Below are 14,886 nucleotides of genomic sequence, written 5' to 3'. Positions count from 1 at the left end.
TGTGTGTGTGTGTATCTCAGTGTGTGTGTCAGTGTGTCTCAGTGTGTGTAGGGTGTGTGTGTATCTCAGTGTGTGTGTCAGTGTGTCTCAGTGTGTGTAGGGTGTGTGTGTATCTCAGTGTGTGTCTCAGTGTGTGTCAGTGTGTCTCAGTGTGTCTCAGTGTGTGTAGGGTGTGTGTCAGTGTGTGTAGGGTGTGTGTGTCAGTGTGTGTGTCAGTGTATCAGCGAGTTTGTTTATATTCATTTCATGCCTGGTGGTCTTGTTCTAAGATCTTCTTTGTGTGCGAACGCCCCTCTCCCTCTCCCTTCCCCCTCTCCTTTTCAATCCTTTCATTTGCCAACTCTGTTGCTAGGCAACCCCTCTCCTGCTGCTGACATCACAACCATTATAAATATGGCAGCTGCAGGAAGCTGCTTCATTTGTCCTGGCAGAAAATATGGACTGGCCCTCCCTTTAAAGGAGCGCTGACCATCTTTAAAATCCATTCTCTCACCTCTTATTAGCTTTATTAACAGGATCACTGGCCCCTCCCTTTAAAGGAGCGCTGACCATCTTTAAAATCCATTCTCTCACCTCTTATTAGCTTTATTAACAGGATCACTGGCCCCTCCCTTTAAAGGAGCGCTGACCATCTTTAAAATCCATTCTCTCACCTCTTATTAGCTTTATTAACAGGATCACCGGCCCCTCCCTTTAAAGGAGCGCTGACCATCTTTAAAATCCATTCTCTCACCTCTTATTAGCTTTATTAACAGGATCACTGGCCCCTCCCTTTAAAGGAGCGCTGACCATCTTTAAAATCCATTCTCTCACCTCTTATTAGCTTTATTAACAGGATCACCGGCCCCTCCCTTTAAAGGAGCGCTGCCCATCTTTAAAATCCATTCTCTCACCTCTTATTAGCTTTATTAACAGGATCACTGGCCCCTCCCTTTAAAGGAGCGCTGACCATCTTTAAAATCCATTCTCTCACCTCTTATTAGCTTTATTAACAGGATCACTGGCCCCTCCCTTTAAAGGAGCGCTGACCATCTTTAAAATCCATTCTCTCACCTCTTATTAGCTTTATTAACAGGATCACCGGCCCCTCCCTTTAAAGGAGCGCTGACCATCTTTAAAATCCATTCTCTCACCTCTTATTAGCTTTATTAACAGGATCACTGGCCCCTCCCTTTAAAGGAGCGCTGACCATCTTTAAAATCCATTCTCTCACCTCTTATTAGCTTTATTAACAGGATCACTGGCCCTTCTAGATTGAAAAAATATCTCAAACTCACCGCATTTGAACGAAGGCTCTGATTGGCTGGCGTCTTTGTCAGGGGAGCGGTCTTGACAAATCTCGTTGAGGTTTTGCTGTGGGGAGAGAGCACGCGCGTATCGTTCCATTAGCCCAATTAGCAACTGTCTCAGTTAATGGATGTCTTTACCCAGATGTGCGAGTCATGGCGATGCTCACACCCAGAGGTTTGCATGCATGGGGGTCTGTGAAGGATGTAGCTGACCCTTCTTGAGGTTGACTCGGTCTCTAACGGTACTGAAGCAGATTTGCTTAGACTGTGTATTTGAGATTTCATCGACAGCTTGTTAATTATACAACAGGGTTTAACGAGTCGCTTCTGAGCAGCTGGAGTGGAGTGGAGCCTGCCAACAACCCTGTAACCAGTACTATTGTGTCTGGAATTACTGTGCATTTACAACAAGGGTTAGGGGGTTAGGGGTTAGGGGTTAGGGGGTTAGTGTTATGGTTGGGGTTAGGGGTTGGGGTTAGGGTTAGGGGTTGGGGTTAGGGTTGGGTTAGGCGGGAGTCGAGTCCAGAGTTGAGGTTAGTTTTAGGGTTGGGGTTATTGTTAGGGGTTAGGGGTTGGGGTTCAGGTTAGGGGTTGGGTAGGGGGTGGGGTTAGGGGTTATAGGTTGGGTTATGTGTTATGGTTTGGGGTTAGGGGTTGGGGTTAGGGGTTGGTGTTATGGTTTAGGGTTTAGGGGTTGGGTGGTTAAGGGTTGGGTGGGTTTAAAGTGTTTAGGGTTGGTGGTTGGGGGTTCGGGGTGGGGTGGGTTTGGGTTGGGTTGGGTTAGGGGTTTGGGGGTTAGTTTGGGGTTGGGTTTTTGGTTGGGTTGGGGGTTGGGGTTTGTGGGGTTGGGTGGTTTGGGGTTAGAGGTTTGGGTTAGGGGTTGGGGGTTTGGGGTAGTGGTGGGTTAGGGTTAGGGGTTGGGTTCGGGGTTGGGGTTAGGGTTTGGTTGGGGGTTCAGGGTTAGGGGTTTGGGGTAAGGGTTTTGGGGTGCGTTTAGGGTTGGGGTTTGGGGTTGAGGTTAGGGTAGCCCCAATCATGGTTGGGGTTAGGGGTTAGGGTTAGTAGGGTTTGGGGGTTAGGGTTGGGGGTTCGGTTGGGGTTAGGGTTGGGTTAGGTTTGGGGGTCGGGGTGGGGGGGTTTGGGTTAGGTGTAGGTGAGGGTTGGGGTAATAGGGTTATGGGTTGGGTTTGGGGGTTAGAGGTGTTTTATCCCCAATCCCCGGGGTTTTGTTAGTGCGAGGGTTTAGGGTTAGTGGTTGGGGTTCAGGGTTTGGGGTTTAGGGTTAGGTTATGGTTGGGGTTGGGTTTAGGGTTAGGGTTTGGGGTTAGGGGTTAGGGTTAGGGGTTGGGGTTAGGGGTTGGGGTTAGGGTTGGGGTTGGGGTTCGGGGGTTGGGGTTGTGGTTGGGGTTAACCCCCCAATTATGGGTTTACCAACCCCAGAGGGGGGTTTGGGTTAGGGGTTGGGTTAGGGTTAGTGTTAGGGTTAGTGGTTGGGGTTCAGTGTTACGGGTTGGGGTTAGGGGTTTGGGGGTTCAGTGTTAGGGGTTGGGGTAGGGGGGGTTGGGGGTTGAGTGTTATGGTTGGGGTTAGGGGTTTGGGTAACGGTTTGGGTTGCGTTTAGTGTTAGGGTTAGTGGTTGGGGTTCAGGGTTACGGGTTGGGGTTAGGGGTTTGGGGGTTAGTGTTATGGTTGGGGTTGGGGTAAGGGTTTGGGTTAGGGTTAGTGGTTGGGGTTGGAGTTGGGTTTGGCGTTAGGGGTTGAGGTCAGGTTTAGGATTGGAGTTAGTGTTAAGGTTGGGTTTATAGCATGCAAAAAAAATTTCCACATTAAGTACTGACTAATTCACTCACTCACTGACTAACTCACTCACTCACTCAGATAATGTAACTTAGCTTGGGAGTGTGAGTTCCAGCCTGATTACAAAATCACATGGCAGAAATCAACCAATCACAGTGCAGTACTTTCCAGAATTCCAAGGCATCTCTTATCTTGTGTACAGATGCCGTTCTGTGCATAGCACACCACACCTAATTCAAAAAAAAACTTTTAAAAACATGCACGCATACGTGGTAACTTTGGTCAAGGGATCATACGATTACCTCCAGGGTTTTATATCAGTGTTATACAGTGTGGTCCCGCCAGCATTGCCCTGTGTACAGCACAGCACAGCCAGGCTCTGCCCAGCACACAGCGGGCAATGCCAGCGCACTAGATTACATCTTTATATAGACACCACTGTGCTGGGAAGCTGCTGTAGTTCACTCCAGGGTTTTATATCAGTGTTATACAGTGTGGTCCTGCCAGCATTGCCCTGTGTACAGCACAGCACAGCCAGGCTCTGCCCAGCACACAGCGGGCAATGCCAGCGCACTAGATTACAGCTTTATATAGACACCACTGTGCTGAGAAGCTGCTGTAGTTCACGCCAGGGTTTTATATCAGTGTTTCACAGTGTGGTCCCGCTAGCGTTGCTCTGTGTACAGGAGAGGAGGAGAGAGGAATAGAGGTGGGAGGAGGAGAGGAGGGGAGGAGAGAGAGAGCTGACATCTCTATTACAAGAGACGGGGTCAGTGTTTCAGCTGTGGCTAAAAGTTTTGCATCACTTAGAATTTCAGGGTTGAGACATTGTTAAAACAAAAAAAAATAAATAAAAACTATATGAACATAGTTGAAATCTTTTATTTCACATCATGTCAATCAAAGAGAAACTACAAAATATTATTGCAAAAAAAAAAAAAAAAGTCTACTGGAAGCTATAATATCAGTCCAGTAGTATTTCATGGCAGATTTCTGAAATGTCACATTTTTCCAGTCAGTTTTTTCAATGTGAATTTCAATTTTTTCAAAGCGCTGGGTGTGCAATTCAATATGTTAACAAGGGAACATTATTCAGCAGCTTTCACTGGACTCTATGAAGCTGAGGGAGTTCATTCTATATAGAGGGGGTGCAATTCAATATGTTAACAAGGGAACATTATTCAGCAGCTTTCACTGGACTCTATGAAGCTGAGGGAGTTCATTCTATATAGAGGGGGTGCAATTCAATATGTTAACAAGGGAACATTATTCAGCAGCTTTCACTGGACTCTATGAAGCTGAGGGAGTTCATTCTATATAGAGGGGGTGCAATTCAATATGTTAACAAGGGAACATTATTCAGCAGCTTTCACTGGACTCTATGAAGCTGAGGGAGTTCATTCTATATAGAGGGGGTGCAATTCAATATGTTAACAAGGGAACATTATTCAGCAGCTTTCACTGGACTCTATGAAGCTGAGGGAGTTCATTCTATATAGAGGGGGTGCAATTCAATATGTTAACAAGGGAACATTATTCAGCAGCTTTCACTGGACTCTATGAAGCTGAGGGAGTTCATTCTATATAGAGGGGGTGCAATTCAATATGTTAACAAGGGAACATTATTCAGCAGCTTTCACTGGACTCTATGAAGCTGAGGGAGTTCATTCTATATAGAGGGGGTGCAATTCAATATGTTAACAAGGGAACATTATTCAGCAGCTTTCACTGGACTCTATGAAGCTGAGGGAGTTCATTCTATATAGAGGGAGATGCAAAACTTTTCTCCAGAGCTGTAGACAGGAATCACAGATCATAAAGCTGACTCACCTGATACTTGCTCACTGCCTCTCTGTGCTCCGCAGTCTGTGCGTGCAGCCGCATGGCCCTGGGGCTCGGAGAGTCGAACCCGCACAGTCTGCAGCTGAGGTGGGTGAGGGCCGGGGGGGCTCCTGGGAGCCCTAACCTCCCCTCGAACCCCTGGCCCGCCCCCCTGAGGTGCCTGGCCAGTGCGAGGCGAGCGCAATGGCGCCCCGTCCGCAGGTGTAACCCGAAATTGGCAGACAGGGGGGTGGAGTAGAGGCAGAGGAGGCAGTGGTGGGCGGAGCCCGGTTTGGGACCTCGCCACCAAGTGTCATCAGTGGGAGGCGAAGGGGGGGGAGGGGTGAAGCTGTGTTGCAGAAGCACCGTTAGCCGGTCTGTGGTGAAGGTGGTGCAGATGAGGCACTGGAATATGGAGGGAGGGGGAGAGGGGGGAGGATCCCCCGGGAGGATAGGGGCAGAGGGAGGGGGAGGAGGAGAGGTAGGGGCTGAGGAGAGAGAAAACAAGGAAAACAATCCATTTAAGGATACAGTGCAGATTCATTCTCTCGGAAGTGTCGTGTCGAAACTCACGCCGCTCTGATTTCAAACCGGAATTAAAAAAAAAAAACAGTATAATCGTGAAACAAATAACACACCTCTCCCAGTTGCTCCCAGTCCATCTCTCTTATTGGTCTCCAGTCCGGGGTTGCAGCCCTCCTCCTCCCTCGCTCCCTCACTGACATCACAGCTCGGCAGACTGCCGGTACTCGGTTCCACCACCGGGGCGGCGCTGCTACTCAGCGTGGAGCTGGGCTCGAGCCCCTGTTTGTTTAAAATGCATTTAAAGGGGAGCCCGAGACTGCCCCCGCTGGGGCCCCCTAGCCCCAAATTCATCAGGATGCTGCTCAACTTCCCCTGGCCACTCAGACGAACCAAGGGTGGCAAATTAACCATCCTGAACTGCCCCAAACTGGGGCTGTTCGCCTTACCGGGCCGGGGGGCATCCGAGGGGGTGCTGTAAGCATTTTGGGGGCCCCTGGCCCCCTGTACGTTAGCCACATGCTTGTCGGACTGAGTGTGGATCGTGAGGTTTCCTTTAGAGTTAGTGGAGTAGTCGCATGCCACACAGTGGTAAGGTTTGAAACTGCAGGCGTGGGTCTCCCCCCGTCCCAGACGAGGGTGAGGCTTGCCCGAGACGCAGAAGGGGCAGCTGGGGGGAGAGGGGCTGTTGCTCCCCCACGCTGCTAAGGAGCCCGCCGCGCCCGCTGCTGGCACACAGTGCTTCTCTCTGATGTGCGCCACCAGGGTCTGCTGGTATTTATAGTGCCAGTTGCACTGCGGGCATTTCAGAGTCTTGAAGGAGTTTTTGGAAGGCGAGGGGTAGTGTGGGGTTGAGGGGGAGGGGGAGAAGGGGAGCGGGAGGGGGAAGGGAGGGAAACAGAGCCAGCTAGCACCCCCCACCACCTCCCTCCCCAACACTGTTTCCGTCCCTCCGTTTTGAGGTTTGACGAGTGCACTCTCTCTCTCCTTCTCTACCTCCATCTCTCTCCCCTGCCTCTCTCCATCCCTCCCCTCCCTCTCTCCCTTCTCCCTCTCCTCCCTCTCTCTCATCACACCGGCATCTTCGCTAGCGCTTGCATCCGCATCTTCATTGGCATCGATCTTTGGGCAAGTTTTGGTTTGAGAGCTAAAGTCGTGACTTCCCAAAACTCCAATCTCGAGGCTGGAGTTTACCAAAGACTCAGGATTAAAGGTCCAGTCTGCAGCCCGGTTCAAGCTGGCTTGTGTCTGAGAGTGTGTGCAGTCAGGGTCTGTGCGCACATCCACAGAGGTTTTGACGTCAAGGTTTAGGTTGAGGTTGAGGTGGCTATTTTTGGATTCGTTCCTGTCAACGGGGGTAAAGCCACCGGCTTCAATGTGATTCCTGCGTCTCTCACCAATTTCCGGTTTTGCGTCAACGTTTCCGTGGGCGTCGAGCACACCGTTCCCAGTAAAGCTCCCAGGGTAGGACTGGGAATCTCGGAGGCTGCGCCCAGAGCTCGTGTTTTGGTCATTTTTAAAGCTACTGTAAAAAGCCGCATCGCTGGAAAAATCGCGGCCGGTGTGGCTGTTTGGTTTGTTGCTGTCTCTCCGATGTTTGGGGTCATCGGTCCCCAAGCTGACTGGATCGACATCTGTGCATTTGGCAGGGTCAATGTAAAACCCATCACTGGGACAAAGGTCGCCCTCAATGCAGAAGACATCTTTAGGGTCTTTGTCGCCAGCAGCTTCCTTAAAACGGCCGCCGCCTGGCTGGAAGTTTTCCGCGGGACAAGTTTTGGGGCAAAAATTGCCTCCCTCGTTGGCATCGCGGTTCGTTCTGCTCTTGATGTCGGGGTCACAGCGAAGTTCGGGGCTCTGCTTTATTGCGCCGCCACTGGCCAGTGAGACGTCAGGGAGCGAATCAGAGTAGAGGTCACCGCCGGGGTCATTCGGCCGGACGGGAGGGGTTCCCCCATCTTCGGTTTTGGGGCGCCCCGGGTAAAGCTTATCGACTTTGGTTGGAAGTTGCGTGAGGTAATTTTGTGGGCTGACTGTAGAAGCCGCACCGAGGTCACAGAAGAGGTTGCTAGGAGGGTCTGCTTTCTCTTCACCATGTGGCTCGGGACCGCCGTCAGTGGCAGTCAGGCTGACGTTACTCCCCGAAGCCTCGCGTCGAACGGAAGACGTCTTTCCCGTGGCGCCCGGGCAGTGACCGGATGTTTTGGCGTCACGCGAAGAAGAGTTTGTTGAGGGGTCAGCTGGAAGTTTGTCGGCACGGACGGCTGTTTCGGAGTTAGGCTCGTGGCCGCCGACTGCTTGTGAACCAGGTTCGGAGTTCGTTTCGGGGTCACGCCGGAGTTCGTCGGCCCTCTTGCTCAGCGGGCCAGCAAAGCGGAGGTCGCGTTGAGGTCGGTTGGCTCCCCAGAGGGGACCGGTTTTGGCTGGGGGCCCCCCGAGGAGGTGAGAGGTCAAAGTGTTGGAGGTGTCTGAGGTAGCTCTGCTCGGGGTTTGGTTGGGAGGAGCTTCCTCTTCCATGGCGATTGATCTGCTCCCTGCTCCCGGCCTCGGGCCTGGGCCTGGGCTGATCCCGCTCCTCCTCAGGAAGTGGAGGTAGTCTGAAGAGGGCCGCGGGTCTTTGGTGGAGAGAAGGGAGGGGGAAGGGGGTGACTCGTCCCCCCCTTTCCCCCCTCCACCCAGGTGGGGAGCAGGGGGGAAGGGTAGTGGGGGACCCCCCCCAGCGCCCCTCCTGGGCTCCATAGGGGGATGCTATGACCAGGCTTCATCGCTGGAGCAACAGAAGGCAGCTCTCATCTCCCAGCAAGACCTGGGGGGGTACAGGAGGGCAGCGGGGTTACTGTGAGTGGTTAACATGCTTTACCAGACCTCTCTGCGCTTTACAATGCTTCCCTATGCTTTACCAGACCTCTCTGCGCTTTACAATGCTTCCCTATGCTTTACCAGACCTCTCTGCGCTTTACAATGCTTCCCTATGCTTTACCAGACCTCTCTGTGCTTTACAATGCTTCCCTGTGCTTTACCAGACCTCTCTGTGCTTTACAATGCTTCCCTATGCTTTACCAGACCTCTCTGTGCTTTACAATGCTTCCCTATGCTTTACCAGACCTCTCTGTGCTTTACAATGCTTCCCTATGCTTTACCAGACCTCTCTGTGCTTTACAATGCTTCCCTATGCTTTACCAGACCTCTCTGTGCTTTACAATGCTTCCCTATGCTTTACCAGACCTCTCTGTGCTTTACAATGCTTCCCTATGCTTTACCAGACCTCTCTGTGCTTTACAATGCTTCCCTATGCTTTACCAGACCTCTCTGTGCTTTACAATGCTTCCCTATGCTTTACCAGACCTCTCTGTGCTTTACAATGCTTCCCTATGCTTTACCAGACCTCTCTGAGGTACAGTTTTATTAGGGTGGTTGTTGCGAGTGAGATGTCTGGAGGGGGCAATTGTATTATTGTGAGTGGGTTATTGTGTTTTCAAAGAGGTTGGATAAAAATAAATTCCAATCTCAATACAGTGCAGGTCAAATCCCTCCCCTAACCCCCCCCCCCCCCCCCCCCCCCCCCCCCCCCCCCCCCCCCCCCCCCCCCCCCTCCTGTAAACAAGAACATGTCATTCCACAGAGCAACAAAAAACAAAACCACAGGCACAGCCAACTATCCCTTTGTCTATGTTTTTCATCCCTCCCCCACCCCCCCTCACAGTCTATGTTTTTTCATCCGTGTCCCGGAGTATGGTCAGTAATTACAAAATGATGGTATGTAAATTAAAATTAACAATCTCCCATTCTCCCCTCAGCCTCCTCTCTCTCCTCTCTCTACTCTCCTCTCTCCCCTCAGCTTCTTCTCTCCCCAGCCTCACTCTCCTCTCTCCCCCAGCCTCCTCGCTCTCCTCTCTCCCCTCTCTCCCCCAGCCTCCTCCTCTCTCCCCTCAGCATCCACTCTCCTCTCTTTGCTCTCTCCTCAGCATCCACTCTCCTCAGCCTTCTCTCTCTCCTCTCTCTCTCTCTCTCTCTCTCTCTCTCACACACACACACACACACAAGAAAATCAATGCTGTTACTTACAGACTTGGTTGTTCAATGTGAAAGCCATCTCTCTCTCTCTCTAGCTAGCGCATAAAAGGAATCAATGTCCTTTTCTTTCTTTCTTTCGGAATGTAAATTCTTGTCAGTCCTCCAGCCCCACAGGAGCCCTGGTGTGTTCCGTTGTTATTTTTGTGTTTGTTTTTTTTTTTTCATTGATTTTTTTCAAAGCCTTCCTTAATATGTCCATTCACAGCATAAAGACTGCCTGCCTGCCTCTCTCTCGCTCTCTCTCTTCAGTACAATAGACTAATCAATAGATGTTCGTCAAGAATAGGGGGAGGAGGGACTGAGCAGGTGCGAGAATACAGCATTGTGGGAAATGTAGTTTCTTTTGGTTTTGTAGGCATTGAGAGTGCTTGCTGCTCCATTCCCCAATCCCAGTTTGCTTTTCATCAATCCCAACAACACCACAGACACCAGAGCTGCTCCGGGCAGCGTCCTGTTAAAATGAACTTCTCACCGCGGCAGAAAATGACTTTCATTGAAGAGGATGCTTTGAGGTCTCTAGAAAAAAAAAAAACAGCAATTACAAATAGAAGGGTTCTTAAAACTGAAATTATCGATCTTAGACATCTTTAAAAGAAAAAAAAAAGCTTCCAGTTGAGACGCTTGTGGTGGATTTATTAATTTCTTCTTGACCAGCCCCTCCTTGCTGGATTCTCCTGACCTCAGAGCCCCTGTTGGAAAACATGGATCGAGAATTGATTAGCAGTTTGCTACGCATGTGGACTGGCAGAGCTATACTGGTGTTCTTTTCTGAAAAGAGACTAATATTGCAGATATTGCTAACCACTGATAGAGACGCTGCATCTACAAGCTCTTGCCCAACATTGACTGCAAACTAACAAGATAACAATGCTGTGGACTAGAAGGGAACAGGCTCTAAAGACTTCAGAGAGATCGAAAGAGATAATGCCACTAGGGGTCGCAAGAAGATAACAAAAGGCAGATGTATGGACCTGTCGTCTCCAGGAGTGTGAAGAATGCACTGAGCTCAGAGGTTGTCAGTTACTTCAGCCCCGTCACAGGACCCTCAGCTGATGCGCTGTCCTTGCCCTTTGTCACTGTGGATGCAACTTGCTGTGATCCTACCTTGCTGCATCCTAGTTCAGATTGTATTCTAGCAGTGTTGTTATTCAGCCCTTGCTGTAAACTACACTGTGTTTCAATATGAAGCTTGCATTGTAACCCTGTGCTGCAACGCCTGTGTGAGTCTCCTGGGATAAAGCAGGCTGTCAAAAAGCAATAACAATAATTTCCCTACACTTTGAAACTCGATATCTTCTAGGATCGTGTGTGGGTCAGTCTCGGTCCTGGACGGTGGTTCCAGGTCAGGTTTAATAAGTAACCCTAAAATGGTATAATTGACGATGGAAATTTAATGGGCTCAATCGAGACCGGGTTGGAACAAAGACCAGGAGTGGAATCCCTCTCCAGGATCGTGACTGGCCAGCGCTGGTCCACAGCGACTAGAAGTCAGAGTTCTGATTTCGTACTAGAAGCAACGTAACTCCAACTAGAAGTGTTTTTTAATTTTAAAGTCTGTATGAAGTGTTTTCTTCAACTGTTTTTACAATCTTAAAAGGAACCATTATTTTAAGCGCAGCACAGAAACCAGGACCAAAAATCAACGTGGAAAATGACTGATTTAGGAGACAGTTCACACTGAAAGTAATGGATTGGGGGGTGGGGGGGGTTACCAAGGCTCCCAGCCGGTTTTGCCAAACCCCCCCCACCCCCCGCGAGCTCCAGAGCCAACACAAGTTGAGTCTGAGTCTCCAGCAAAGACTGGCAATTCCACACAGCATCAAAAGAAACTTATCACTTACATTTGGTTAAATGTAACTAGATGTGATCTTAAATGACCGTTTCAGAGCAAGCGCGGTGACTTTCTATTGTGCCGATTGACAGCTGACATCACGAAGACGCTGCAGAATGATCTGTCCGTCTCGGGCAGGTGTTGTGACTCTTGGTCTCCCGGTTCTGTCATTGGCAGAGTGTGTCTGGTTCCACCGTCTCGCCGGGTTTGAAATCTGGTTTCTTTATTGCTTTTACTCAAGCTTGTAATTCAGCAGCAGAGACTGCTCCCTACCCAGGGTCCTGTCCAGCTGTCTCACTGATTAAATGCTTCAGTCACTCTAGCGTGTCAGGGTTAAGGGTTAATGATCACACGATTAAAAAGAAACTAAACACTGTCAATTGATCAGAAGAACCCAGTATTAAATTCTTAGCCAAGCTGAATTTGATTTCAGTAGATTTTGCATCAATACTTATATAAAAAATATCAATCCCTCATTCAGTTCATGTTAACATGGAAGAAACAGTCCACAAACACAAAATTAAAAAAAAAAGGCACATTTTATTATAAAATCAAGTTATTTTACAAAATCAGTTGCATCAACAGTTTATACATCTTTTCTTCAAGTCCATCAACCAACACAGGATCGGGCTGGGAATCAGACTCCCGCTGCACAGCAGTGTGATCCAGTCCAGGTTTTACTACCAGCCCCCAGTGTCTAGCCAACAAGCTCAGGTGTGTCTTAAACTCCTAGTGAAAGCAGGACTGGATCACACTGCTGTGCAGCGGGAGTCTGATTCCCATCCCTACAGGGTGTGCATTAAATTTGGAATGCAGTGTTTTCACACACTGTCAACAGCAGAAGTCAGTTTATTAAACTAACAGTTTTTTAAAAACCAATTTCTTCCCTCTCAGCCTCATAAGAGATGTAGAATATACACAGCCTTCTCTGTCTAGAAGCATCCCCAGAACTACACCCCCCACAATCCCTCGCTGCATATGGCTAGTGCAGAGGCATGCTGGGACTTGTAGTCTGTTACACAACTACAAACATGGCAGAAAGGTTTGATACCAGTGCAGATTTTAGTTTGAGGTGGTGTCGAGGGTGGGTCATTTTAAAAAAAAAGTACACAAGACAAGAGAAACACCCGTCTGTCTTGACTTGGTTTCTAAAAAAATTTTACCTTCGAAATCATATGAGCATTTCAAAGTTGTGGCGAAGTAGTGAAGTCAAGCCTAGGCAGAAAAAGTTAAATATTAATAGGAAAAGGTTGTTGGTCTTGCCCATTCCATGAACCTGGTATACAAAAAAACGTTACAAGTCAGGTCTGAATTACAGCCTGGCTGAACTGAATTCGCCCTGTTCAAGCAAGGTAAACCCAAATATACACCAAAACTTCAGCTTGAAAGAGAAGGCGCTAACCAAAACAAATTGCCTTTAAGGATTTCTTTAATTTTATTTTTTGGCAATCTACATTTCTTTTAATAAGCACTGGCTTGCCATTCGCATGCATTTCATTTTAACAAGCACTTGGGTGCCACCTGGTGGCAAAACACAGCAGCTGCACCATTTTTACATTTTATTTTATTGTAGTAAATAAGATTCCAAGGAATTCTACACTTTGTGCAAAACTGCCCCCCCCCCCCCCCCCCCCCCCCCCATATCACAGCAAAACCTTTAGAATAACTGCCAGTACACCCCAAAAACTACAACTCCCACAATCCTTTACCAAAACTGCTGGGAGTTGTAGTATTCCAAACCTGGCCACTGCTAAACAACCCCCTATAACCACACTGCAGTAAAACTACAGCTCCCATCACCCCCCCCTCACTCAAAGCATGCTGGGAACTGCAGTTTAAAACACCGACAGTTGGAGGAGGGAGAGAGCATGCTTACAGCCCTTCTGGTCTTTAAAAAACAAGGGACATTTGAATATATAAAAACTAAAAAAAAACACAAGCAGTATCTTTTTTTGCAACTTCAAAAATAATTTCTTCAATTAAAAAATGTTGAATTGCACAATGCCAACAATGAAAAAAATATTAAATAGTAACCGTGTGCGAGGGAGAGTCTTTATATTAAGAGATGCTGTTATTTCTCCTATGAAGCATTTGCTCAAGTCCGTAATGACTAAAGCTGGCTGCTGCCTGTGGTACGTCTTGCTGCTGCTGGTGGTGGTGATGGTATCCAGAATAGTGATTCCTCAAATGGCCACCAGATGTCGCCGTTACCTGCTCCAGCGGCAGATAGAGAGGTGGAGGCTGAAGCTGCTGGGAATAATCAAACCGCAACGACCCTCCGTGGCCACCAGAGGGCAGCGTGGCCCAGCCTTCTTCACTGCTGCTGCTGACTGTCCTGTGATGGGGTGGAGCAGCAGGGTTGGCTGTGCAGCTGGCAGGGGAGGAAGGGGGGTCAGGGGAGTACTCATCAGCCCCTTCCTCGTCCCGCGGGGAGATGGGGGTCTGGTAGGGGTGCTGGGAGGCGTACAGGGGTATGGACCCAGAGGGGCTGTGTTTGGGGTAGTCCGAGGGTGGGTGTGGGAGCGACTGGTACTGAGGTTCCCCGGGAATTAGCCCCCCTTGCTGGGTGTAGTATTCTGAAGGGATGGCAGCGTCGGTGGGAAGATTAGAGTAAGGCCATTTTGACAGCTGTTGGGAGAGGAGAGAGAGATTTATTTTTTCCACCCCCCAATGAGAAATGCTATGCAAGGTAACTATATCCAAAAACATGTGCCTTGCGATTGAGGCTGGCTTTTAAGAAAAAAAAAAAAAAATAAGTGAATGACAACACAGACTAGGTGTTATAACCACCTACATCTCCCATCAGCCCTCACCAATACCAACCAAAGCATGCTGGGAAATGTAGTTTAAATTCTGGTGAAAGCTAGCTTGTGTATAAAATCAACACAGCGTAAATATTTCAGGTAGAAAATCAAGTTTTACAAACAAAATAAATGCATCACAGTGTTGACAGTTTAAAACTCCACATACGTTTATTTCCACTTATTGGGGCATTATTGGGGGTTATCTTACCGGCGCGTTAGCGGAGATGTTGGGGTACCTCTCCGACACCCAGCTTGAGTCTTTCTGGTGCCTCTTAAACTTCATTCTCCGATTCTGAAACCAGGTCTTCACCTGAGGAGACAGAGACACTTAATAACAGGGACCCCCCCCCTTAAAAAAATAAAAAAAATCAGTCCATATATACACACGCATTATCTTTATATCTATACATATTGGCTCTAAGAGCCAGCTGCCCAGCATTTCAATATGTTGTTCCTCTCTCAAGGGAGCCTGCGTTTGAATCAAAACATTGGAGGGATTTCTAGGTGTTTGACATCAACAACAATTGGTTGTCATGCCGATATTCAAATCCATAAATTTATTACACGATGTCAGTTTTTACTTCATTCTTGGAATCTGTATTGACTAATACAGTTCATATAAATGGAAATTTCTATTCTTGTGCAATGCTGGCTCTGAGGACCAGGCTCAATTTGGCCTCCCCAGCACATCAGCATGCAAGACTATTGAATTAATTTGATTTAACTTTTACATATTTATTGGAATTAG

The 14,886-nt window shown here is 48.6% G+C and overlaps 2 protein-coding genes across 2 annotated transcripts in view; both read right to left on the bottom strand.

The window, feature by feature from the left end:
• The window catches only part of zfhx2 (zinc finger homeobox 2), a 17,581-nt gene extending 11,149 nt beyond the window's left edge, over window positions 1-6,432 (bottom strand). Inside the window, exons 1-3 of the mRNA XM_041236747.1 lie at window positions 5,546-6,432; window positions 4,917-5,395; window positions 1,278-1,353 (exon numbers count right to left, since the gene is read on the bottom strand). Coding sequence (XP_041092681.1) covers window positions 1,278-1,353; window positions 4,917-5,395; window positions 5,546-6,431 — 1,441 coding nt within the window. The 5' untranslated portion in view covers window position 6,432. The remainder of the gene's footprint in view (window positions 1-1,277; window positions 1,354-4,916; window positions 5,396-5,545) is intronic.
• Window positions 6,433-12,971: 6,539 nt separating this feature from the next.
• nanog (nanog homeobox) overlaps window positions 12,972-14,886 on the bottom strand; it is a 4,628-nt gene continuing 2,713 nt past the window's right edge. The window contains exons 4-5 of the mRNA XM_041236745.1: window positions 14,347-14,448; window positions 12,972-13,962 (exon numbers count right to left, since the gene is read on the bottom strand). Of these exons, the coding sequence (XP_041092679.1) occupies window positions 13,393-13,962; window positions 14,347-14,448 (672 nt within the window). The 3' untranslated portion in view covers window positions 12,972-13,392. The remainder of the gene's footprint in view (window positions 13,963-14,346; window positions 14,449-14,886) is intronic.

This window comes from Polyodon spathula, chromosome 42 (genome assembly GCF_017654505.1).
Source record: "Polyodon spathula isolate WHYD16114869_AA chromosome 42, ASM1765450v1, whole genome shotgun sequence".
Classification (NCBI taxonomy): Eukaryota; Metazoa; Chordata; class Actinopteri; order Acipenseriformes; family Polyodontidae; genus Polyodon; species Polyodon spathula.
Note: the sequence above shows the minus strand (reverse complement) of the source record. Positions and strands in the feature narration are given on the sequence as shown.